This window comes from Cynoglossus semilaevis, chromosome 19 (assembly GCF_000523025.1).
Source record: "Cynoglossus semilaevis isolate Cse_v1.0 chromosome 19, Cse_v1.0, whole genome shotgun sequence".
Classification (NCBI taxonomy): Eukaryota; Metazoa; Chordata; class Actinopteri; order Pleuronectiformes; family Cynoglossidae; genus Cynoglossus; species Cynoglossus semilaevis.
Genome location: NC_024325.1, coordinates 5,338,149 through 5,364,735, shown reverse-complemented (window position 1 = coordinate 5,364,735; position 26,587 = coordinate 5,338,149). Strand labels below are relative to the sequence as shown.

The following is a 26,587-nucleotide window of genomic DNA, read 5'->3' as shown; positions in this document are numbered from 1 at the left end:
ACCCTTTCTATTTGGGTATGAATGGTGAGGTGAAGTATTTTCTTTCACAAAGTGTAAATTAATCACTGGTTGATGCTATAGTCCCTACAGCACAGAGAAAAACATCAGTCATTTTTAATGGAACTGTTTCTTTACAATGTTTCAGGAAAAAACTTTTTTTTCTACATTACCCACCTGTTAAATATTTAATGTCCCTAATGCTGAAAATAAACTGTGAATCTTTCTCCTGCAGACTCTGTAAAGTAACTATATCTCAAGACATATCTTTCCCACGGTGGTGTTTTAAAATAAAATACTGTCTAAATCCATGCGACTCCTGCTGCCAGTCGTCCGATGCGACATCCTGCGCCTCATATTTAATTAATTACTCCACACAATCTGCTGATTTACGCCTCCCCGACCCCTCCCCCAACATGTGCACCAATATTTTTTATTACCAAATCCCCCAAATCTCTCCCAAATCATAATATCCTCCTCTCAGATCCAGCCAACAGCTTGAGTTCTTATCTGATGTAATAAAAAGGGACAACTGTTGATGACTCTATGCAAATAACCCTGCCTCGGCATATGCTCCGCACCCCCACTCCGAGGAGCAAACACAGCTTTTGTTCAGCTGTTTCCTCCTAACGCCTGTGTTGACTCTTTCACATTTTTAGTTACCTTTTCATTATTATGGCCTTATCACAGCTTTCAACAACACACAATACGAGTGAGACCGTGCTCCGTGCCTGCAGGGAAATGTCTCGCTGTGAACCAGGTGACGTGGTCTAGCTTTGTGGTAAAGAACATAGCAAAACGGACGAAAAAAGAGTAAAAATGAGCTCATGTTCTCTGTAATCCTCCGCTCTTTCCAAGTCCTCTTATTAAGGGTTTGTTTGACTCCAGTCTCAGCATAACTCTTTCAGCTGGCAACATTCGTACCATGGTGTTTACGTTGCAGATTAAACTGTCAGACATGCAGATGTGCAGCACAGCCTTATAAGTCCATGAGCTTCTAGCTGATGCTGAGGGTCAGATGGCAGCGCAACGTTTATTTATTGGACACGTCTCCGTCCGTCAGCCGCAGCTGGGCCTCCACCGCAGATGTGTATGGTTTTAAAAGGTGTTCGATCTTCTTCTTGTTCCACTGATGTAAAGCTCTTTGTTTGCACTGATGTAAACAAAGCACTCAGCATTTATTCATTCCTTAGAACATTTCACGAGTTGAAGAAACCATGTTGACGTGAACTCTCAGACAGTGTTTTAGAAGGGATTTGTATTTTAATAAACATGAAAACACTGCACGATGTTACGTTCAGACCTGCACTCCCTTGAATGTTATAGATCATCTGAGGGTCAGGAATTAAGTGCAGCTTTTATAATATGTTAATTATTAAATATTGCATAAAATTATATATTATAAAAGAAAAGTAGGTTAGGGTTAGCTGCTTGTCTCTAAATGTCTCGGACTGAGCGTCTGGGTTCGTCATCCAGCTAAACACTGAGCTCTAAAACTGTCTGTTTTTGGCAGATAGGAATCATAAAAAGTGCCTTTAACAGTAGCCCAGGAAAGTTTAAAATGAAGTTCTGTTAATATTTAATGGTCCATGAAAAGGGTTTTATATGAGATGTCACTTATTCAGAAGTGCAGTCTTTGTTAAATAGAAAAAAAGACATTTTTGAGTGCAGTAAAAAAAGTTACATCTTAATTGACAGCCTTTGTCAAGTGCTCCATCACTGACAGAAAGTAAGTGCATCAACTTATCGCTGCCTGAGAAAAATCTATGTCATCAATTTGCATGTAGAATTAGGGCAGGAGCAGAGAGACGCTGACCTGAGAGCCTCCGAGAACTGTGTTCTCTGTCTTTGACATTTTCCTCTTCACTCAGCGGTATATGATAATGGTTTTACAGGCAAATGCCAAAAGACCACACCGCCAATTACAGTTGGGTCCCTTTTGTATTAACTTCAGCCTTACAGGACAATTATGGCCAAATGCTAATGTATTAAAATCAGGTTGACATTTAATGATTTCAGTTTATTTTATTACTGCATGGGTAGATAATCTAATTTCTCTACAAGGAATGGCATTAAACAGAGTCATTGTTAAAATGGATGGAAAAAAGTAGGAAGACTATGGGAATTGTTAGTGTTTTCAGGGCCACTTTGTGAAACAAAGAATATACTTTCTAAATTAATCACCAGATAAACTGTATATGGAGGAATGTTTCACTACTTTCTGAAAACCCAGTCAAACCTGACTTTGTTTACTTCCTTGCAGCACCTTCAGACCGTGTGCCTCCCATCATCCGCCAAGGACCCGCCAACCACACGTTAGCTCCGGGCTCCACTGCTCAGTTACACTGTCACATCATGGGCAACCCCATCCCAAGCATCCAATGGGAAAAGGATGGCCAGAGAATCCTGGGAAATGATGGACGCATCAGTTTGATGGAGAACGGCACCTTCCAAATCACCAACCTTCAGGTACAGAAACCTTTATTTGAAGAATACCAGTGTTAATGATGCATTTTACTTTGTTTTCCTACCTTTTAAATTCAAAGCTTTAATTGAATGACCTTCAACTGAGTGAAACCTAATGTGTCAGTCTTCCTACTTTTGAGTGAAGTCTTTTCTTCACTCCATACCTCTCTCAACCGACTTGTTAAAATTAATTCAAAATATGCATTGTGCATTATTAGCACATCAAAATGTGATGAAATTCTCCAGAGATAAACATGAGATAAAATAAGGATTTGGACTAACAGAGGAACAGCAGGCACTTAAACAGAGGACATTTTTATGGTTGACTCAAATAATGAGTTTTTATGAGAAGAATAGAGGTGGAGAATAATGGAGCAAAATAGCATTGGCAAGGCGTGATCACCATGATAATGAGCATACAAAGCCATTAGTAGTCGTTAGCGCAGTCTTACTCAATGCTAATGAAATCCACTCTGCCCACAATTCCCTTCTGGGCATGAAGCAGCACCTGATGTCAGTGCTGCCTCAGAGAGGCTGGTGGTGGCCTCACACATTAACTGATGGTTGGTTCTCAATGATTAACGATCGCTGAGACTTGTAATTAAATTCTCAATACATCAGTGCAAGTGAGGACTGGATGAATGATGGAGAGTCAAAGAGATTGAAGAGCTGGAGCTGGGAGAGAGAGGAGAATGAAAGCTGAAACGGTTGCCTCTCAGACTGTGGCTCTGTGCTTCATTCATGTCATGTGGGAATGAAAAGGGAGTGACTTGACGACCGAGAGCTCCTACGTGGAAGTGTTAATGCTTCAGAGCTTATTTTAAAGTGTCAAACACCACGTTGGAAGTTTTTTGTTGACTTTGTGCAGTTGGAGTGAGCGGCGCACAGTGACCGTCAGTGCTCTCTCCGTGCTGACTGCAGTGACATGCAGTGATTTCAGAGGCCTAAAGCAAACAGCAAACTTAAAAGGAACTAATATGTTGTCAAAGCTCTGTGATGTTGCTCCTCGTGCAGACTTGGTCAGAGTGAAGTACCCTCAGCTCCTGTTGTTGTGTTTAACAAGATAATTTCACCTCGTGCCCCGTGAGTAAAAGAACTGAAATATAATCCAGCCCTGGTTCTCAGTAGGTGTAATGGCTGCTGAGGTCCAAAGGGTGCAAACACGTCTCTTAGCTGCAAGTCCAATAAAAAAGCAGAGTCAGGTTTTCAGCCCAACGGCAAAGGAGAGACACAGATACTTGTGTTACAGAATTAATTGAGCAATCTATTAGAAACTGTATTGTTGTGGAATAATAAAAAAAGTAACTAAAGCTGCAGTCATTTAGACTGAACTTTTGTTAGAATAAAATGTCAACTCTTCAACCATCAAGGCATAATACAACCTGGACAGGTCACTAGCCTATCACAGGACCAGCATACAGACAGCCAACCAATTCTGCTCACATTTTGTACATTCATTCATTCATTCATTCATTCATTCACCAGTCATTTGTCCCCAGTTAACCTAATCCCCAATTTGGATGTCTTTAGCCTGTGGAAAGCTGCAGTAGTAAAAAAAAAAAAAAAACAGAAATCTAATTTTAAAAAAGCCTTGTAGGGATTGGAACCAGTTTCCTTCATGCTGCAGGACTAAACCATCATGTTGGCCATGTATATTCAATGATGGTGAACCTGTTAAACAGAACATTGACCAGAAAAACCCAAAAATCCCAGAATTTTCAGGTTCTTATTGAACTCATAGAACAGGCGTGACAATCTGAAAACAACTCCCAAATTGGAACATTTTAATAAAGTTTATATATATTGAGGTATTTATTCAATGACTTTCATTGGTTTTTTTTCCAGCCTCACGGAATAGCTGACCCATAAATTTACTTCAGGAAACTGTGAAGCAAATAAGTTAAAACTCTGCTATAATTTATTTTGAAAAGATGAAATATGAAGAAAGCCTGAAACGCATCGAACTGAGATAAAGTCAGCATTCATAAATCACACTTAACCCTGAAATAATCAGTATAAATAAGTCGATCTCATCTGGGCCCCTGGAGAGGACAGATGGTCTGTTTGTTCCTCAAACTCTGGCAATGAGTAGATGCCATTACCCTGGGATCTGTGCCAAACACACACACACACACACACACACACACACACCATACCGTTGTCCCTCACCCATGCCAAGACATCCTGGACAGACGGGAAGTGTGTGTGTTGGCAGGGGGTTAAGGAGAGTCTGCTAAACGGTTGATGTGGGCGTAAGCAAGTCGCGGCTGTTTGCGCAAATCGCAAGGTTAAGAATTGGCGTAAAGCTATAGCAATGATTTTAGATCTAGGGATCTCCAACAAAGCTCTTCCTGATCTACAAGAGCTGTTTACAAAACAAAACAAGATCTAGTCCTATAGATGTCCTCCAGCAGTGGGCCATTGTTTGACAGAGGACAGAAAATTCCTCCATGAACAGCAGCGATTTAGAATTACAACAGGCTCCAGAGCTGGGGGGAGTCACTCCAACGATGAGGCCAGGTCTGACTGTGTGGGAGAATTAAGGGGGGGCGACAGTTCCACGAATGAGAAGTATCATGAAGGGACTCCTTTACTGCACTGCAGTAGGATCCACCGTCTGGTAACATATTGTAAGATGGCCACTAATGTGCTGCTGTGATGCTGCTTGTTTTCCTGAAGCCACCATAGGACGTGTCATAAAGACACGACATGGCTCATTGAAGTGAACAGGAAGAACACAGATTTGTGGACATTTGTATTGTTCTTGCACCTGAAACTAGTAACAGAAACAGGCCTTGTAACATACAGTGGCAGCAGAAATCCAGTGGCGTTCATTGTCTGTAGTATTGTAGCCAAAGATTTAGTCAAGAATACGATAAATATTCACACCTTCCTGCTTCAGTTTGGAGCTCTTCTCCTGCCTCCCTTCTCTCCTCCTCATCCATTTTTCAGCAATCTGTTTCACACAGTGCCCAGAGCTGCTGGCCTTGATTAATAGTCAGGTGTCGCGGCTGTTTACCCCACCCGTTCTGCACACTGATTCTCTGCACACTGATCAAACGCTACCATCTGGGGACCACGCAGACAGACGCACGATGAGCCAAGCCTTAGGTCGGCACAAGGTCAGGGCCTATAGAAAGAGAGGAGGAGGAGCCGTGTTGTATAGGCCGGAGAGTCACCTGTCCCAGGTCCAACAGGACGTTCTGACAAGCCACTTAGGTCTGAATAATTCCTCTGTCAGCGTTACTGATGAGCCGGCCCACAGATGTAAGAGAGCAGAATGGCTGAGTACAGCGCTCACCGAGGCATTAGTCACAATAGGCTGTGCTGTGCATATCTTCTGCATAATGTATAAGGTTTTCAATGGGAGCAGTATGGGCTGTGCTTGCAGAATAAGTGAGTAAGTTAAAGGGTGATTGTGTTTTTGGTGAACTGCATCTAAATTGATAGACTACAGCCGACTCAGACAACTTGCAGCAAAAAGAAACCCAAGAAAACACCCACCCACACATACATACACACACACACACACACACATACACACATACATACATACATACATATTCTGAACTGTACAATCACAACAACAATTTTCACACTAAAGCTTTTTACAGCAGGTTCTTTTACCTGTTGTTCTGTTCCTGCATAGTAAACACGGCAGTGTGAACTGGCATCGCAGAACCTTGATCCTTGCATTATTTATTTCAAAGAAGAGAAAACAAAATCAAATGTTTCATCTATTCACCGGAGCACACACATTGTGTCCTTCTGCATTCTTTCCATCGCCCGCAGGTGAAAGAGGAAAACAGATTAGGAGAAATGGACACTTTCTCCTAAAAAACCTCATTAACACTGTGACTTTTGGCACAGAAAAAAAGGCAGTGAATGACAGGAAGTGGATTAAAACCAAATGACAGTTACAACAACATTTTCTAGGAGCTATTTCCAGTCAAAATTGAACAACATCCCATGTATTGGGGTGTACACTGAATACAACCACATTCAAACATAGCATTATTGTCACATCTTTGTCAAGACAAAGATCAATTGATACCAATGACTGTTTGAGTAGTTTTTTACCTGACCGTGCAATTTCAGAAACTAAAATCAAGGCAACATCTTGTCTACGTCTTTGTGTTCAGTCGTCTGCGCGCTGCAGTATCTGGTTGATTATAGGCCTTAGGCAAATCATGTTGGCTGGCTCTGGAAACAAATGAAACAGACTTCCTTATTAAAACTAAAAAGTGTCATTGTGCCGAACATCTTCATGTACGAGCCAAACATCTGTGTTTTCGTCACGTCTCTTCGACAAGTTCTGTAGCACGAGCGTAATTTGTTGAATACAACTGTACAGCAGGGTTAGAGTTACAGCACAGAACAGATGCTGTTGTTTTAACTGGCAGGCGGCACCAAAACACTTCCTTTGCTTAATCTCTTGGAAATTAAAAGCGGAAGACAAATGTAAACAGCACTGAGTTCATTCCCCGTCTTCCAGGAGGTTTGGCCAGATATGCAGTGAATCTATGTTACATTGTGTGTGATTAAAGCCAGCTTAGGCCACTGAACTGATCGCATATAAATCAGGTCTCCTTCTCTGAGATCACACACTCAAAACTCTTGGTCACCAGCAGTGTTGAGGAAGACAGTCCATCCTTCTGGATGTCACATTGGAGGGTTCCCCAGTGTAGGGACCCCTAACACCACCTTCCGTTGTAAGCAATTCCACGCCTCGTCTAGCTTTTGGCTTACATCCCCAAAAATTTTAATTGCCAGCAATCGCATGAAAGCCCAACCTACATCGTACACACCGCACACACAACATGACAACGAGGCCCATTAATCACACACTTCTTAATTACATCTGCTCATGGGCCGTCCTGAATGCTAAGTGGCTGTTGAGTATAAAGGCCGATGCCTTAGTAGTTTCTCGACTGCTCGCCGGTCATTAAAATTCTGTCCTTTGATCTCCCCCTCCTCTGCTGTGTAGGAATCAGTCGAGGAGCATAAAAGCAGACTTGACTTTGGTTCTGACCTCAAATAAGTCCACTGAGAGCTTATCATTTATGGAAGAAGTGAGATGACCAAAGTTGATAAAACCAAAGAGGAGCAGTTAATTAAAACAGACGTGTGAGTGAGGCGGTGATACACATATTAGTATTCACTAAAAAAGATCCAGTCGGTACATCTGTCTGCGTGGAACAGATGTAATATTATTTATGAAAATTGAAATGAAGCGTTACGTTTTATTTCGCAGTCCAAATCACAGTTACCATTTTAAGTCCTGACCGACTGGTGTTTGAGGGAGAAGCTACGCAAAGGTAGTTAGCATGCACAGCTTCACGCTCACGTCATGAAAATGCAAATCCCTGTATATTATCACGAGGCCCCTTCAAAGTCCACCTGTGTGAGCACTAAAAATGTAATCATCATGTTATAATACCCATGCATGCATCAGAAACTTTGCTCCTATCATCGAAAAAAAACTGGGTAATTTACATCTAAGAAAAGTACAGTGTATGGGAAGGTCTGCTGAGAGACCCACTGTGATGCTCCGAGGCTTTTCACAAAATTTCACCAGCAGAAATGTAAATGTAACAGATTTGTTTATATGGATATTTATTTATTTATTGATGTATAAAACTGACTTTTCTTAGTTCTGTTTTTTTTTTTTATCCAGCTTCTGGTATTCTCCTTTTTTTATACAGTAGCCGTTCTGCTTTTATTATGTGCATCTATATGACCGATAACACCCTGTGTATTAAAACTGATAGACAAAGTTGATAGCAGTTTAGATGCACATTTTTATCACATCGGCACCTATGGGAGGAATAGCTTTCTTTTAACAGAAAATAATATAAAATAAAATCAGACCTGTTTTATGGAGAGGGGTCGGGGGCTGGCAGTCCTATGTGATTTGCATATCTCTATTCTGTCAGCTTTTTATCTGAAGCTACTTTGCTCTGCTCACTACTCTGAGTACAAACACTCTGCTTTCAGAGATATGACATTTAGTCTCGGTTACTGGTAATTGGTGCATTAACATAGTATCACACACTCACTCACACAGGCACACACTCTCACAAACACACACACGCACTAAACTAATGATTCACATTTTGCTGTTGCCAGGAAACGGACTCCGGGGTTTACACCTGCCTGGCGTCGAGTTCCAGTGGAGAGACGAGTTGGAGTGGAGTGCTCACAGTCAAAGGTAAATTGTCTCTGTGTGATTTTAAATGTATGCAAATGACAGCTGTGTGGATTTGTCCTGCATAATAGACGAGACATATAACCCTCACACTTTCAGCCCCCCCACCCTTAAACATTGATTAAACCAAACCTGCACCGTGAACATTATCAACCTTCTATTTCATATTTGCTTTTATTAGTTTTATCACCGTCTGGCACTTCTTTACAGTTTTTTAATCAGCGGTAGGTTATTGTGACGTCATCACCGGTTACACAGTGTGTGATTGGCACTCTGTAGGAGTGTGAGTAAAAAAGAAACACCCCTGTGTGAGAGTCAAACAGAGGTCAATCAAACATGGAGACAGTAATGAGGTACATCAACCTCTGCTGGTGGACACACCACTGGATGGACTTTGTGAAACAGCGGAAAAAAGTACCTGTCTCGCTTCATCATTCAGATCGGATTTGTCTTTGTCTTGTCTTGCACAACCATTCATTAATTTTGGCCTTTTTTTTATAACATTTATACCACAGACTGAAACAGGTAACAACCCTGCTATCACCTCAGGGAATCCTACATTTCACTAAGTGTCTTAAAAATGTGTTTTCTTTTATGGTAATTCATTCATAGTGGTTCCATCCTTTTCCTTCTCAAACATTCATGCTATTTTGTTTTTCTTCCCAAAGGTATTAACATTATCAAGTCTTTTTTGTGATACAAAGCACACATCTGTTGGCCCATGTTATTGCCACAGTGAAGAACCTCACCCTCTCTGTGACCTTCACTCGCTTTCCTACAACAAATAGCAGATGAGAAAAGAGCAGTGGTGTGATGAAGTATGGTTTTTAACTAAGTACCCTCCTAGTAAGTGGGTTAATGTGCAGCGGACCAGCTATTATTGTGGCAAAGAAACATAACAGTGTGATGTAGCACCACGGTGTATAGGGAATACAGAGAATCACCCCTGAAGCGGCTCACTGCACATTATCCGCTACTTACGAGGTGCTATAAGACACTGCGCTGTGGATTAAGGCAATGGAAGTGTTGTGTACCGTGAGGCTCTGCCCTTTTTATTCGCTCCAAAGCTATTAACACGCAGGACGTTTCCAGCAGAAGAGATTTCATTAGCGGCGATAGATGAAGGAGTTATGATTTAACAAGCTGCTCCGTTGACGCCTCGGTTTGTTATTTGACTGTTAGCGTCATAATTGTTAGTTAGGGTCTGAGGGTTGTCAAGAGGGGTGGAATGGTGATGGCGGCTGAAGGGGTGGAGCCCGAAGCTGACGCTGAGGGCGATGCAAATCAACATAAGTGCGATTACGTGCAGTACATTAGACAGTGTTATTGCGAGAGGAAGACATTTCAGTGTCATCGAGTTTCCCCCCTCTCATCACCTTTTCTTTTTTCCCTGTCCCCCCCCACCCCCACCCTGCTCTACCACACAGAGAGTGCCGACTCGTCGACTGCCCAGACCACAGAGCCGTTCCAGCTGCCAGGTCCTCCACACAAACCTATAGTGACAGACGTCTCCAAGAACAGTGTCTCTTTGACCTGGCAACCCAACGCCCATGAGGGTGGGGCTGCAGTCACCTCCTATATCATCGAGGCCTTCAGGTAAGAATCAGTTCACAATCCAAAAAAATGTTTGAAAGAATCAGCAAAAAGACAGTCGTTCTTAGACGCTGATTGTCACCGCATATTTTCACGAGTTTTGACAGATGCAGCTGAAGACTCATTATGTCAGACCAGGTGACTAAGAGAGAACATTCGGATTATTTAGGAAAGAAGAGGCGTTATTCAAGCTTGGGTTTTTTCATTAGCTTGGTTCTAGTTTTAGCTGGAAAAGAACTAAAAAAAAACCTGACTGTAAAAGTCTTGGAAAATTACCAAAGCCACTTTTACAAAAATTACAATTCTCACTGTTTCCTGTGGGCAAAGTAAAGTTAGCCACACTCCTCCTGTTAATAGAAAAGACATTGTTCTTTTTTTTTGTTTTTTGTTTTACTTTGTTAGAGTGAAAACACATTTGTTACTTGGTTAAATCAGTTATATTTAAAATAAAATCCTTGTATATTCTTTAGCACAAATCTGACCATTTTGTCTAGTTTTTACTTCTTATTTACATTTAAATGTTTTATTCAACCAATAAAAATGTAACAAAATATTTGTGGTCTATATCTGAGCCAAGTGAGGTTTGGTTTAGCAATGGCATCTGAAGATAAAACTACAGTATTCGTCTTCTGCCACAGGGTGAATGAACAGTGGCTAAAAATCTAAAAATATGTCTTTAAATTGACCTGGCCCACATAGAGGAGATTTAATATAGGTTGCTCATCACCAACGACAACTCCATGCTACAAAGGATTGTTTAATACTAGGTTTCATAGGCCGACCCTCGATGGGCCAAATGTATGAAAGGATCTTATAATGATGTTGGAGTTCCACTAATTATACATATCAAATGACACAGTGCAGTTCAATGGAATACCTCTGGAGATGTTTCCTTGGTGGAAGCATCATCAGTGACGCACAAACGGGCGCTCGCTGTGTTCGGCTGATAACACTACACATTCATCATCCGCAAAGATGACTGTGTTCCAGTCAGGTTCACTCCACTGCTTCTCTCCTGTTTTAATCGTCTCTGTTTGTCACTAAATCTAAATATGCAAATAGTTTTCATTTAGACATTATTTGTTTTCAGGAGCAAAAACACACTTCGCTGTATAACCAGACACATTTCTTTTGTTTACAGTCAACAGCTGAGCCAACACATTAATTATTAGCAGACCTTGTGAGAAGAGGCATCTATTTACAGCGGGACCCGTGTATAAACAATCAAACAGCCAACAAACCCTCAGGTCCTACAGAAAGATGACTGAACGGAGGCGCTGCCTGTACAGAGCGGTGTCTTTGCGGACACACACACTCATTCACACTGACGGCCTTGTCATAGGAGCCTGTCCTCCGTCTCATACTCGGTGATAGGTACATCTCATGAACCTGAATGCACCTCAGCGGACACCCTCAGGTGCAGTCTGTTCACTTTGGATCATTTAAAAGTAAAAGTACATCGAGCAGCAGAGCTTCACGAGTGACTGGACGGTGGAGTCTCCAGGAGAAGACAGGCAGCTTTATAGGGAAATGTGTTTCTCCAATTTGATAAGGATGGGAACAGCATCAGAGTTTAATCTGATCCAGACATACACCACGGCCCAGGGCAGCAATGGCTGAGCGTTTCCAAGTAACACAAGCTGATTCCCTATAAAACAGCTTAAGGGGGCAACTGGGATGTTTGCAATAACATTATCTCGCTTAAGGTGCAATGGTTTGTTGGTAGGAGAACAGGCAGAGGAGAGGGTGGTGGAGCCTGTGTGAGTGTGCGTGTGAATGTGCGTGTGTGCATCTGCTAATTTTGTTTATTTAATGTGCATAGACAGGCTAGCTATTGTACGGGTGAGACTGCATTCCTTGTGTTACTTGCGGGGCTGCAGCCTTGTGCATGCGTGTGTGAATTCCCTCTGAACATTTCTGCCTCAGAGTAAGTTTGAATTAGTTCATGCACACACACACACACACGCACACACACATAATTCACAGATCCATGAATCTCTTTCCTCTTTAGTCTAATTGTGCAGCTCAGCACAGAAGCTGTTTCACCACAGTCCCCACAGTGCCCCTGGGTAAAATCTAAAAGTGTTGAACAAATTGTTAGTGAGGGTTATGTTGATGCTGCCAGCACTACAGTGAACTGACGGAGCGAACGGGGGACAGCGGGAAACAGGGGAGAAAGACTGAGGGTGGTGTTCTGCCTCACTGGAGGCGAGTGCCACACAGCCACGAGCTCAGCTTTGTAACAGCCTCCGTCACTTTATTCACCAGCGTGGCAGAGTAACAAATCTCCCGGTGAGCACAAACGTCTGAGGGCCCAACAGTTTCGCGTACGTCTGTTGTTGTTTACCAGATTAGGGAGAGCCAAAAATAGATTTTTTTCCACAGGCCTGAGATTTCCCCATTAGCTGCCTAAAATAGTATCTGAACAGTGTTGACCAGCGCCACATACAGTATGAAACAAGTACTGCAATGCATTCATATGATTTATTTACAGTGACAATCATTTTATTTAATGCCGTTGAAATGCTGAATTCCTGCAATTGTTGGTGTAAATATATAAATATTATTTTCAATTATTTTCAAACAATATATATATCCAATGTTGTAAAAAAATATAGTTTTATTCAGATATTTTTATGATTTTCAACACAAGAATATTTATATATTTGTTATTTTATATTGAACACTGGCATGAATTGAACTTGTCTCCTTACACAAACCATAAATGAGAAAAAAAAGTCTACACAGTCCCTCAGGTGAAGTGTTACATCAGATACTGTGTTGTACATGTCAGGTGGACTGCTCCAGTTTTGACATGGCTGTCAGATGGTTGTCAGGAAATGATTGTGCTATTTCCTGTCGCACTTCTTTCGCAGTCAATCAGCAGGGAGCAAATGGCAGACAGTGGCCGACATGATCAAAATGGAAACGCACACGATCACCAGTCTGCTCCCCAACACCATATACCTCTTCATTGTCCGAGCTGTCAACGCATACGGCCTGAGCGACCCCAGCCCCATCTCTGAGCCAGTCAGAACACAAGGTGGGTCTGTTTCCTGCTCATAGCAAACAGAAGAACATCCAATTCATTATCCACTGCCATAATTGTTTCCATATTGAGTTCCTAAGATGTAACTATTCGGAATTCTCCTCAGATGTAAGTCCTACAGGTCAGGGTGTGGATCACAGGCAGGTCCAGAGGGAACTGGGAGAGGTGGCCGTCCAGCTGCAGGAGCCTGTCACACTCACATCTGCTTCAGTCCGAGTTTCCTGGACTGTAAGTGCAACCACACAGTTGTTGCTGTTGGTTCTGTTTTTATCCAGTCACAATCATTTTCTTTTTAAATTTCTGTTGTGTTTACATGTTGTGACTTTCAATCTGTGAAGGTTGACCGTCAGTCTCAGTACGTCCAAGGCTACCGCCTTTTTTACCGACCGAGCGGTGGATCCTGGCTCCTACAGGACATCAATTCTCCGTCTGAGCGCAGCACTGTCCTCAGCAGCTTGTTTAAAGGAACTGAATATGAGATCAAGATCCGTCCATATTTTGATGAATTCCAGGGCAAGGACAGCCGGACGTTACTGGTGCGAACGACTGAAGAAGGTGAGAAAACAAACAAAAAAAAACTCTAGAGATTTTATCTGATTTTTTTACATAACATATTTGTTCGCAGCATTGCATTTTGCGTGTACACTGAGTATTCCATTCACAGTTGGCATGAATCAGTATGTTGATCGCTTCACGTCTCTTAACAGTCCCCAGCGCTCCACCGAGAGCTGTTACAGCGGCAACGGTGAAACTAAGCAACTCCTCCGGTGTCAGCGTCTCCTGGGAGCCTCCGCCCAATGAGATGCAAAACGGTGTCATTCAGGAGTACAAGGTAAACACATTTAACACACGTTTGAGACCAATTAATCTCAGGGCAGGAAGACGGAATCACAGGAGACAAGGTACACAAATGTGCACAAGGAAACAGAGCATGAAGATGAAAAAAAAGTCTTATAAAATCATGTGCTATTTTTAATGCTACAGTTATGAATGTGGCTATGAGAAAACTTATAGTCAGTGTTTGCAGCCTGCCTTTGTTGGCCTTTTCACACCTGTCACTGTTTCTGATCCTAACAGGTTTGGTGTGTGGGCAGTGGTGGAGACAACCAAACACGGTACTACGTCAACAGGACGGTGGACGGAAACACATTGTCCACAGTACTGAAAGGCCTGATGCCTGGGGTTCTGTACCAGGTGGAGGTGGCGGCAGTCACTGGCGCTGGAGTCGGCACTCACAGTCAGCCTGTGTCTGTCCTTATCAGTAAGTCTGCGATAAGAAAGATGATACGGATCGGACATCATTAAAACCTAAGTGTTAGGTGTCAATCAGTGGGTAATATGGACTAATGGACTTTTTGACTGAAGGTTGAGAGCTTAAGAAATATCCAGAAGATAACTTAGATATACAAATTAAATTGGCTTTTTGATAAAATATACCTGCAAATTAACCAGTATACCTTTTAAGGGGGGAAATAGAGTTAAAAATGTATTTTTTACTATGTTATCACACCAACTTATTAGTTAACCGGGCATCTCCTCTCCCTTTCTTTGCCTCCCTCCAGAGCTACCAGCTGAACTGCCCTCGATGGGAGGAGAAGAAAACGGTGCTGGCAGCAGTGACGGTGACGAGGAGAGCAGCGTAAGCTTGGCTGAGCAGATAACCGATGTGGTCAAGCAGCCAGCATTCATTGCCGGCATCGGTGGAGCCTGCTGGGTCATTCTCATGGGTTTCAGCGTCTGGATTTACTGCAGGCGTAAGAAGAGAAAGGAGCTGAGTCACTACGCCGCTTCCTTTGCGTACACGCCAGCAGGTCAGCAAAACTGTCTGCGATGTTTTATTTCTCTTACGTCCCACTGGGTGTCTGTGTCTGTGGCACACACATTTGTTCCTAATGAAGAATGACATTGTTGCAAAAGCGTTCAAAATATCCAGTGTATACTTAGTTTATAATTGTCTACTTGTATACATTGTATCTTCAGGGAATTCTATTTTTAATTTTAACATTTTTAGGAAAACTGAAACAGGATTTCCTGCATATTCTGTGCCATACTGACGATGTATGTTTGAGAAACTCATGGTTGAGCAAAAAATACATTTTTAGTGTGTCTGAAGAAAATGTCCAAACTAGATTTGTCATCAATAGACATAAATAGCAAACAGGCTATAAAAGTAGTCAACAAATAGTCTATAAACGTCCCTCCTTTCATTATTCATTCTTTGTCCTCCACAGTTGGGTTTCCTCATGGTGAGACATCAGGACTGAATGGAAGGTAATTAGTTTACATTATTAAACACAGTGTGATTATTAATGCAGCTTGATAAGAATGTTCATAAGTTATATATAGGCTGTTAAATTAGAATTAAAAATAAATGTTGTTTATCATATATCTATATAGTACTCTCATCATTTAAGCACTGGCTAAATTGGAGGGGGGTACAGTCTCACGGTAGTGCTGAGCAGCCTAGTGTGACCCGCTGTTATCACCAGTCCACTCAGCTCACCTGCTGTGGGCCACTCATCCAGCCTCTATTTACCTTCTGTGTTTTCACCTGGACTGTATCTGATGTTGTTCTTGGTCCCATGTAAATAATCCCACACTATCTCCGTAGACCTGGTGTGCTCGGAGGCAGCATGGGCAACTACCCGTGGCTGGCAGACTCCTGGCCCACAACCAACCTGGTCCACAGTGGCAAAGAGGCCATGGGCTGCTGCACCACCAATCATGACACAGCAGAGAGATACTATAACGGTAAAATCCTGAAGGAGAACACAGTATTGACTTTGCTAGTATGTATTTCTCTTGATGACCACTAAATTCAACCTCCACCCGTCTGCAGAAGCTGGTATCTCCAACTACCTGAATCAGACGGAGAAGTACAGCATGGGCGGCTCCACCGAAGGTCCCATCTACAGCACCATAGACGCCACCAACGAGAACCTGAACGGCTTCACCTACGCCCAGGACATCTCCACCGCCCCTTATGCCTCCACCTCCATCATGCCCTTCACCAACCAGGCGCAGCCCAGCAGCTGCGAACAGCAGCAGGACGATGCCCACTGGATACCACAAGCGGGGCCCTCTGGAGCCCAGTACGCTCAGCCAGACCGCTGCACTGGTGAGGGCCTGGACCGCAGAGACGACCTTATCGGCTTTAGTTCAGTCAACACAGATCTGTTAGTTTGTGCTTATCAACAGAAACAGCACAGCATGTGTTGAGCAGCAGTTTGTTTGAAGAAGAGTAGTTTTTGGCAGCGCCACATTGTGCTGCAGTGATGCCAATGTCCTCGTCCCCATACCACACTTCAGGATCCTACAGATCAATCACCACATTTGACCTTAAATACATTTCTCACATTTGTCTATTATAAACACATAGGTGTGAATGGTTGTTTGAATGGTTGTTTGAGCTGCCCAGGGCGTGACCCTGCCCCTCCTTATTGACAGCTAGGATTGGCTGGGTGGTAGATAAAAAATGAATGGAAAAACAATAGCAACATTTTACTTATACTCTACGTCACCAAATATATTTGTCGCCAGAATTTTTCTGGATCGACACTCAAATAAAAACAATCAAATCAAATCAAATTTTGATCTAGCATTATTTGATGTATCCAGTTACGGGCCAAGTTGATGTTTCGATGGGCAGGATTTGGCCCGTGGACCACCAGTTGTTGATCACTACTCCATGTAGTATAGAAATAGTTTTATAAGGTGTAAAATGACTAGTCAGCTAATTTGATACTAATTACTTGTTAATTAACATTATCATATTTTTAAATTGAACGCATCAGAATTTGAATTCCCAAAGGTGAAGCAAAACAAAACATCTGAAGACATAATGAAGTGAAGGTTAATTAAACATGAACTTTCCTCTCCTTCATCATTGTTTGGCATCAAATCGTAGATTTATTAGCTGATGATCAGCAGTTGCAGACCCACAGGATATAAACCACATCAGATTGGTTAAACGAATAATGACATATACAGAACCAGATGACACGGGGGGGTGGGGGTGGGGGGGCAGCAACTGGATTAAAAACAAACAACTGTTATTTATGAAAGGGAACAAACGGCACAGCAACACAAGGAAAGGCAGATAAAAACAGACAAACACATAAATCTGCAGCAGGCAACCGTAATAGAAGAGAGAAAACCTCAAATAATCAAACCGTTCGCTGATAAAAACAAGCACAGATTGTTTAGTAAAGTAAAGGGGAAAAAAACAATTTGTGGATGAGTTTCTAACCCCGAGGTATTTTACACTCCATTAACAAAGAGTGGTTTCAGCATTGATGTTGCTTTTAACACGAAGGAAAACACATCGCCAGTATATAATGTAAAAAAAAACAGATTTTTTTTTTCTTATTTTCTCCTGATCTCTGGTCATGTTCCTTGTTTATATTCCCTGCTCTTACACCAGGTTCTGTGTGACACTTACCATGTTCTTCATTCTGCGTCTTCCTTTGTAGGGAAGCCTAGGCAGAAGGCGATGGGAAAAGCAGTAAAGACCCCGTCCCTGACCTGGATGGACGCTCTGCCCCCGCCACCACCCATCGGAGATTTGGATCAGTGTGAGCAGGAAGAAGAACACACAGAACATGAGGACATGGACTTAGGGTGAGTCACTCTGCCTCCTCTTGATCAAATTAGCATGTCTCAGGCTTGTACTCATGAAGACTAACCGTCACTTCTCACAGGTATATTTGGCTCCAGAGCCACTGTTTCTTTTGTTTGCTGTGCCTCTGGCTTTGACAACTCAATTATGTCTTCCTCAGTCAACTGCATTAAAGATTGAGCTGCTTCCCACCTCCCTAAAACACACTTAGCTGTGTTCCTCTCCACCGGTCATTCCATCCTTTGGCAAAACTATTAGGGAGTGTCACATTTATTACACCAATGGCTCCAAGCGAGGGTTCAGCCTTCTGCAGTTCTGCCAGAGGCCAGGCAGTTTAACTTGCCTGGAAGAACAGCATTAATATTTTAGCATCCTCGTACTTATCTGCATGCTGCTGCTGTAGCTCCTCGGCAGGACCTGTCAGAGTAAATATATTTTTCTTTTGACCGTAGCTCGGAGGAGGATTGGTGTCCTCCTCTTCCTGAGAGGACCTACCTGATGGAGGGCTGCGAGGATGGGCCTTCACCTCCTCAGAGGAACAACGCCTGCTCTCCGGCCACCTCCTACAGTCACCAGTCTACAGCCACACTCACTCCCTCACCCCATGAGGAAAACCAAGCTCCCAGTGACCTCGTGCGCCCCAACCAGCTCGATGGAGCCCAGTTTTCACGGTATGTGCTGTACGTGTCTGTAAATAGGATTATGGAATGATGACGGTGTGAAAATATTATTAGCACAATTTTCTTTTAGTGAATCTAATGAGATTTTCTTAGGAAAGAGATGACTGTGTTTATAAATCTTAAGGCAGACTCATCCAACCCACACACTAATATAATCCGTCCATCCATTTTCGTCCACTTATCCGTTACCAGATCACAGGAGCAGCAGTCTCCACCACCGCCACCCAAATCATACTGCACCGTACCAGTCCCTCTTTTTTGAGAAAAAAAAATTCTCTAGTCTCTTTTAACTTTGATAGAAGGTCTTTCTGTGCCCAGAATAAAATATTTTTTTAAATAAAATAAAAGATTGCACACAGAAATAATCTTACTCCTGTTTATTTTCTAAATAAAATATTCACATTTATTCCAATTTTTTTTCTCTAGCATCACTAACTGAACATGTCTATGTACAGACATGTCTCCTCCTCCTCCTTGTTACTCAGACCTCGCTCTCAACCAAACATTTCAGCAGTGAATAGCTCTCTCCACTAACACGTTGCCTTTATTTCTCATAGCAGAAGGTTACCCTGCGGTCCAGTGCCAGTTCCCCAGGCACCAAGCCCACCGCTCACCCAGTCCAACCCTAACCCCTCCGGCCAACAGCATCACGGCTCATCAGAGGTTGGCACGCTGCAGTGCCAAAGTCCTGCCCATCGCTGCCTCCACAGCCAGGGGCCTGGTCTGAAAGAAGACACCAGTGGCAGCACTACACCTGGTATACATCTGCTGGCATATACAGTACATTAGCCTGCATGCAAACATTAGCCTCAAACACGCAGCAACAACAAAATCATGTATTTACCAGAGTTCTTTTTTTTTCTCTTTCAACAATCAGCATTTCACATGTCAGTCTAATTTCATCTTTTTCTCCCATGCAGTGCACAGTCGCTCGTCACCCGCAGACACATGCACCCCTCCCAGTCAGAAATCCCGTGTGAAAAAAAAGGCGTCAAAGAATTCGGCGTACAGAAGAGACATACAAGGAGGTGAGTGACTCACCGCCATCCAGTCAGAGTGATTCACCTCAGGGAGAGAGATAATTGTCACATTTCTTTCCTTCCTCAATCACATTTTCACAGATTCACTGTGTGTTATACAGTCTGCAGGACACGGAGCAGTTGATAATTAAAAATAAGCATTTTACCAAAGTGACAGTAACGGTGACAGTGATGCTGCCAGAGGTCGGCCGTGTGTCGACGGCACCTCAGGATTCAAATTATTATTCGTAGGAAACAATGTTAACGGTTATTGCTTTTGATTTGTCGGGGAGTAATGTGCCTCATAACCTGTTAGGCTTTAGCAGCGCCATCTGTGATTTAATATTTCCTGAATATTTATGCGTGGCTCATCTTCTTGATGATAAACATAAATCTGACTTGTAATCACACTGTACAGCCTTGGGTTTAGTCTGTTAATCTGGTTTAAGCAGATAAATATTATTGAAAAGATCATCATCTTAAGTTGCCGTGCTCAGTGGAATATAAAACAAAAACATAATCCATCATCGCATGAGGATCATATTCTTTTTTCAGATCTAATATAGAATTTCTAAGCCTTTTAAAAGGAAAAAAAACATCCAAACTAACTTCTGCAGTTATGCACTCACTAATAGTGCATTATGAAACAGTTTCCTCAGGGATTTTCTATCTCCGTATAGACCTGCCCCCTCCTCCAGAGCCACCCCCAGAAGAGGACAGGTTGCTGGTTCCCCAGGGCTGCACTGAGACCAGCAATAGCACCATGTCCTCCCTGGAGCGCAGCGAATGCAGCAGTGGAAGCCACCAGCGGAAAGGCTCAGCACAAAGACATGCTGAGAGTAAGTCAGAGTTTAGCACAATGTAATGTGTCAGTCATAATTAACATTGTGAGCCAGTCTCTGCAGGGACTCTGCTTTAAGCTGTGAAGATTAAAAATAAGGCAGAGATAGATAATAAAAATACTGGACATTTGGCTGCAGCAGCTCAGTGTGTAGTTGCAGTGTTTTCTGTACTGTTCTGTGCAACACTCTTACCCTGCACTGCAGTGTTTCCTGCTCCAGCCATGCACCGACGAAAGAAGAAAAAGCCTCTTTATTGTTCTCAAAAAACTTTAGTTTAAACAGTTTTTGAACAGGTTCAATTGAATATCTTTTAGTAAAACCAGCTTTTTACACTGCAGGACAGTACACAGTATTACATAGTATTAAACAGCTCTTTGCCCATTCTATAATCCAAAGAATCCTTCTCTTGGAACCAACAAATGTAGCTTTGCAAACTAGGGTTTTCCTAATACCATTTTACACAAACGGAGTATGGATATTTTCATTTGTGTATTAGCAAATACTGAGGTATGGATTTTTACGTCTAACGTTTGGGTTTTTAATGTATGGTATACAATGACGTGAAAGGCTGTGTTATGTCGGTGCCACAGCTCTGTGGGTAATAGGTGCAGTGTGTATGTGAACTCAGACCACAGTGATGACAGCAAGCAGGAAAATTATTAAAGGCAATTTTATTTTTGACTTTAAAAAGACTATTTTAATCAAAATGATAGTCAATATATTAAGAAACAGGATTAAATAATATTACACAAACTGCAATTTTAATTTTTAAATTTAAATAAATGATCACCTTAACTGAGTAGCATTATTTTTTTTGTTTCAAAACACTAATGAACTCTTTTTGGTGGCTCAGGTGTATCTTCAATTGCTTTAGTAAAAAACAAATCTTAGTCTAGGTCCTGCTGCTCTTTGTCCCTGATGTTGAAATACCCCAGTGCCCCATCTGTTACTCATCTGTTTAGCATTAGCACTGGGGTTTAGCCAGTCACTGTAACACAAAGTAAAGACCTGTTTTATATACGCTCTTGTCACGAGTGCACAAGTGCACACATGCCCAGGGACCCATTCAAACAAGTCATAAAACTTATGCACACGGGGTCTGCATGAGTGGGTGGTTAGATTTACATCACATGGACCAGTGTAGATCATAGCAGATGCAGAATCTATGAATTAGTCCCGGGAGGATTCAAATGGAACCGCTCAGACTGCTGCAAGTGTCGTAGGGTCAAGAGGAATGTTTTAGTCGGTGTGATGGTTCCCCTGTGCTCCTTTTACTCAGTCTTGTCCTTTTCCCCCTCAGATGAAGACATGATGCTGTACGGTGGTAAAGCGTGCTACCTTTCCAGGAGTCAGATGTCCAGTAACTGCTCGACCACAGGAAGCTCCTCATCCAGAGGCTCCACGGGCTCCCGAGGGCTCAACAATGTGAGGAAACACAGTGAGGTACGACACAGCGCCCCCTATAATTTTTCCATTACTTCTCTACCTTTTTAAGGAGGCAAATCTTTTTCTCTTTCCTTTTTCACTTTTGATGCATTCAATAATTGATGTTTTATGATATTTATGAGCCCAGAAACAAAGGCTGCCGCTCCATCAGGCTGATGGTGTTTCAGCTTTGTCTACATATCATTACCTGCACTCTGTAAAACACATGATCTAACACAGTACGTGTGGGCGCATGGTGAGAGCTGCTGCAGGTCCCGATGTGTTCATGTGCGTTGAAACACACGGCGAGCCTCCAAGCTAATTTATACAGATCTACCATTAGCCCGCGTCCATTTAGGACAGACTTTAGAGGGAGGATGGCGTCTCTTCAGAGTGCAGATGAGAGGCAGCACCTCGCTGCTGGAGCGCTCCTTCAAATTCACCCCCCCGCTGACTCCCTCGCAGGGAGCTGCTATCTGTTACGGCTTGACGTGCTGTGCCAGCTGAACAGAAAACTGTGTGGATTTCATACTGGCCTGGCCGCACTGAGCAAACTGTGTCTGACACGTCCTGAGTTCCAGCAGTTAGAGATTCAGTAACTCGTGGAGAACCTCGCAGTGACAACGATTCAAAGATTAGAAGGCATGAGGTTGCAGGGAGCTTACTTACATGTACATACTTACAGCTGTGGTAAGACACAGTGAAGATAGTATTTTAAAAAAAAATTAAAAAAATGTATATATACTGTGTATATGTATATATATATATATATATATATAAATATACTGTATATATATATATATATATATAAATGTATATGTCTGTCTGTCTCTGTCAGCCAACGCAGCAACCCACATGACTTACGGGCCAATCAACTTTAGTTTGACTCTGGCGCTAGATTTAGCCACTTAGTGCTAGTATTGGACTGTGGCATAGACTGTGTGGCCATTTAGTGTTTTGAGCCACAGGCTCCTGTCTGCTCTTGATTGTAAACATGAATATGGCATTAATCTGTGTAACTGTAATGTGTTCAGTATGTTTTTCGAGGTTAAAAGAAAGAAAAGGAAAATTAGGCGAAATTAGGTGTCGCTGCATAATTACTTTCCTTCCTACCTCAAGGATTTTCAAGATAATACTTGTATTAGTGAGAACAAAGTGGAGAAATTAATATTAAGGAAAAAACACTGGCTCCAGTATTTCATATCAAGTATCCTTGTAATTAACATTTTCATTTGCCTTGATTTAATAAGAGCAGTTGTATTTACATGATTTAATTTTTTTTAATCTCTAGATTAAATGAGCTCCAGCTTCTTGTCTAATAGAAAACTGTTAATTAAGAGGAAGAAAAAAATCAGAGTAAATGTTCTGAAGTTCAGTCCCTGGGTTAGTGTTTTTAATTATTTCCCCCAACTTTTAAAGATAATTTTAATCAAAATTTGCAGGTGCAGCTCACATTCACGTATCTCAATCTGCTTCAAAAAGCCAATACGCAATAGAATAGTGTCTGTAATGTTGAAACAAGTTTTAAAACAGTTTCTAAAAAATGCACAAAAAGTGTAATAATTAAATAAAAGAAACGGCCATAAACCTGATTGGTCAGAAAAATGAACAAAAGCACCTTCTGTAGGACAAAAATGGATTGACAGATTGATAGCTGCAACACGCTCCGAAAAAACAACTTCAACTTTTCTTCTCTGTTTCATTCAACATTTTAGTGATGATTTTAAGGACTGCTGCAGTTTAAAATTACATTTCTGCCAGTTCTTGAGCTTCTATACCAGGAGACTCAAACTCTAATGACCTGAGGGCCACATCAGTGTTGGTTGTTGAACACAAAAGAAGTTTTAGCAGTTATAAATACTGTGCATTTTAATTTTCAAGTACAAATGGTTTTTATTTTTATTTTTTAAAGACCTATTTAATATTTTAAATGAATGAAAAAATTAGACAACGGAAACAGAAAAAAGTTCATCAAGACACCAAGTTAAGTTTTCATTGACATCTAGCCTCGGGCTGGACGAGGGGAGTTTGCGGGCTGGAACAGGCCCAGGGGCCAGGACTTTGCATCCCCTGTTCTCTGCGGTCCCTGTACCTGGCATTTTAATTTTTTAGAAGGCAGGACATAGTGCTCTCTTCCCAGTTCTGTTGCCGATAAAAAATCCTTGTCGTTCTTTCCGTCTGTCCAAATACTGTTCATAAGTTCATAAGTGAAAATACCAAACATCTGTTCCTTAGCTGTTTGTACAATGGATATAAAAATTGGAGTTTGATGATGTTGATCAGAAATTAAACAAAGCTAAAATAAAAGGGAAAGGTCGTTTAATTGGTGAAGGGAATAAAATAAAAGCAAAAAACACATAAACCTCAATGAGATTTTAAAAAAAATTAGTTTTGCAAATCTGAATTCTGAAAAAAGTTTCGAAGCTCCATTTCAGTACTGACAGCTGCGGCAGGAGAGACTTAAGAGTGAAGGACAGTGAAGGTCACTCAGTCCGCCTGCAGCACACAGACGTGACTCTGTAAGACGTGCACGCTGCAGCAGTGCCAACACTTTCCTCTGGCGCTGTAGTTGTTAAGTTTGCAGCTGTAACCGGAGGCGTCATAAAGTTGTCTGTGTCCAGAGAAAGAGAAAGGATGGCTCTGCCTCAGGTCAGCCGACGGTGACCTCAGCACACAGCTGACACCCAAGCACAGCAGAGCAACTTGTAAAAGTGACACGCCGACGCACAGCCACAGACAGTAGGGCTTTCTTTACTTTTTCACTCACACAGAGGTCCCTTGTATCTCGTGCCTCTCAGGTCACCCCCTGTGGTGCAGTAAGGAACACCACCTCGCTCCCCAACTGCCCCCATGTGACCCTCGCTGGCCTTTTCACGCCTGAACGGGAACATGAAAGCACAGGCTCGTCTTCTCAATAAAAGTTTGTGGTGTTTCCACAGGAAGCCTGGATATTGCGTTACCCCTCATCGCTCCTCACTCTGCCTCTCCTGAGGTGCGTCTGCCTGCTATCTTTGCCCTCTGACCCAGGAGGCAGTGCAGGACAGATGTCCATTGTGTCTCCAACTAGTGCTTTACTTTTGTCCTCGCTTTGGAATGTTTAATATTGGACAGACAGACTGGGTGTATGAGGGTTAACGATTACTTGATCAACTTAAGGAACCAGAAGAACAATTGAAAAATGAGAAACTATAAACTTCCTAATCATCCCTGAATAGTGACTTGGTACTGTTTTATGCAGGATGTGCTTCCTGCCATGAGACTTCCTGTGTTTCCTGGGGTTTGGGGTCGGAGTTGGGGACTTTGACATCCCACCACTGTGCTGAAAAACAAGTCAATATTCATCACTCTAGCTCCTTCATAGTTGCTCAGTGTTACAGAGCAAAGCTAAATCTGGTTAGCTCTGTTGAAACCGACCTTTGTTAACGTTTCTTTCCAAATAGCATGGAATAGAATAATATAGAATACAATACAATGGAACAGTTACCGCCTAAATTAGTGTGACATAAATGTAGAAATGAAAGTGATTTAAATATATCTAAGTATGTTTTGGATCCAGTACGAGAAAACGCCACCTCCCCTGGATTTCTTATAATAATAATAATTAAAATAATAATAATAATAATAATTTACAATTACAATATGGTATTTGTTTATATTTTAAATAATTCAGAATGTGTGTATTGACGTACATTGAAATATCTTATTTAAACTTATTACAAAACATTAACTAAAGAGACTAGTTAAGGTTAAATAAATTAGATTGGATTCAACTTTAATTGATTCCACACTGGGGAATTGTCATGTTGCAGCAACAAAGGGATGGTGGAAGAATAAACTGTTAAATATAAAGGCTCCACAAAAACACAGTCATTTCAATATAAAAGGCGAAAATAATAAAAACATAATGGAAAAATGAAGAAATATGATTTTAGTCAAATACTAGAAATTTTAAATATGTGTTTACGTAAGAAAAAAACATTGTTATCTGCATTATTTATTGCTCAGAAACAGAATATATTGCACTTTCCCCTTTTTTTTTTTGCTACAGAAAAGGTGACGGCTGTATGTTTTAGAGAGGGTTTTACAAAAAAGTCATTAATATAAAATGATATCTACAGACAGGGTGCCAGACAGAGATCTCAGACACAAAGACGAAAACAAGAGTAAAATCCTTCAGCTGTGAGAACACGACTAACTTTCTGAAACACCAATCTTCCTTCAGTCTTTACCGTCTCTCTGGGTCTACCCTCATCCTCAGCCTTGAAAAAAAATCTATAACCGCTTGAATAGGAAGATAAAAAAGTGAGTTTTTGATCAAATAGTTCAACTTTTAATCCCATTAGAAGCAGTCGCAGCTCTCTGTCGTTCAGCAGCCAAGTGTCACATCAGGACTTTTTTTATTAATTATTCACAATTGACTTTATTTCATTTTTTCCACAGGAAATGAGATAAAAAACCCACCAGCAACCATCGATGCCTCCATCATCCGCCATCTCTCCGCCGTGGACACAATAAGCTGAAAAAGAAGAGTGAGGATGTAAAAAATATCAGACTCTACCGTCCATCTGCTGTGAAAGACAGAAAGAAATCAAACGGACTTTTCACAACTGGTTTGTTCTGCATTGCCATGGTTATTTATGAACGCTCTGTTTCTTTCCTCTCCCTTGATTTGTAAATACCCGTGTCTGTT

General features: G+C 41.8%; 1 protein-coding gene across 5 annotated transcripts in view; it reads left to right on the top strand.

Moving 5' to 3' along the window:
• robo3 (roundabout, axon guidance receptor, homolog 3 (Drosophila)) overlaps positions 1-26,586 on the top strand; it is a 189,914-nt gene extending 163,328 nt beyond the window's left edge. For 3 of the 5 annotated variants that reach the window (XM_017041838.2, XM_025065899.1, XM_008332476.3), the window contains 19 exons: positions 2,261-2,466; positions 8,593-8,674; positions 10,099-10,267; positions 13,141-13,307; positions 13,420-13,541; positions 13,652-13,868; positions 14,021-14,145; positions 14,391-14,574; positions 14,876-15,124; positions 15,545-15,584; positions 15,925-16,064; positions 16,153-16,431; positions 17,786-17,933; positions 18,384-18,602; positions 19,169-19,368; positions 19,532-19,639; positions 20,311-20,469; positions 21,773-21,915; positions 26,338-26,586. In XM_017041838.2, coding sequence (XP_016897327.1) covers positions 2,261-2,466; positions 8,593-8,674; positions 10,099-10,267; positions 13,141-13,307; positions 13,420-13,541; positions 13,652-13,868; positions 14,021-14,145; positions 14,391-14,574; positions 14,876-15,124; positions 15,545-15,584; positions 15,925-16,064; positions 16,153-16,431; positions 17,786-17,933; positions 18,384-18,602; positions 19,169-19,368; positions 19,532-19,639; positions 20,311-20,469; positions 21,773-21,915; positions 26,338-26,349 — 2,969 coding nt within the window. In that variant the 3' untranslated portion in view covers positions 26,350-26,586. The remainder of the gene's footprint in view (positions 1-2,260; positions 2,467-8,592; positions 8,675-10,098; positions 10,268-13,140; positions 13,308-13,419; positions 13,542-13,651; positions 13,869-14,020; positions 14,146-14,390; positions 14,575-14,875; positions 15,125-15,544; positions 15,585-15,924; positions 16,065-16,152; positions 16,432-17,785; positions 17,934-18,383; positions 18,603-19,168; positions 19,369-19,531; positions 19,640-20,310; positions 20,470-21,772; positions 21,916-26,337) is intronic. The other 2 variants (XM_008332477.3, XM_025065898.1) reach the window with 1 other exon arrangement.
• Position 26,587: the final 1 nt, after the last annotated feature.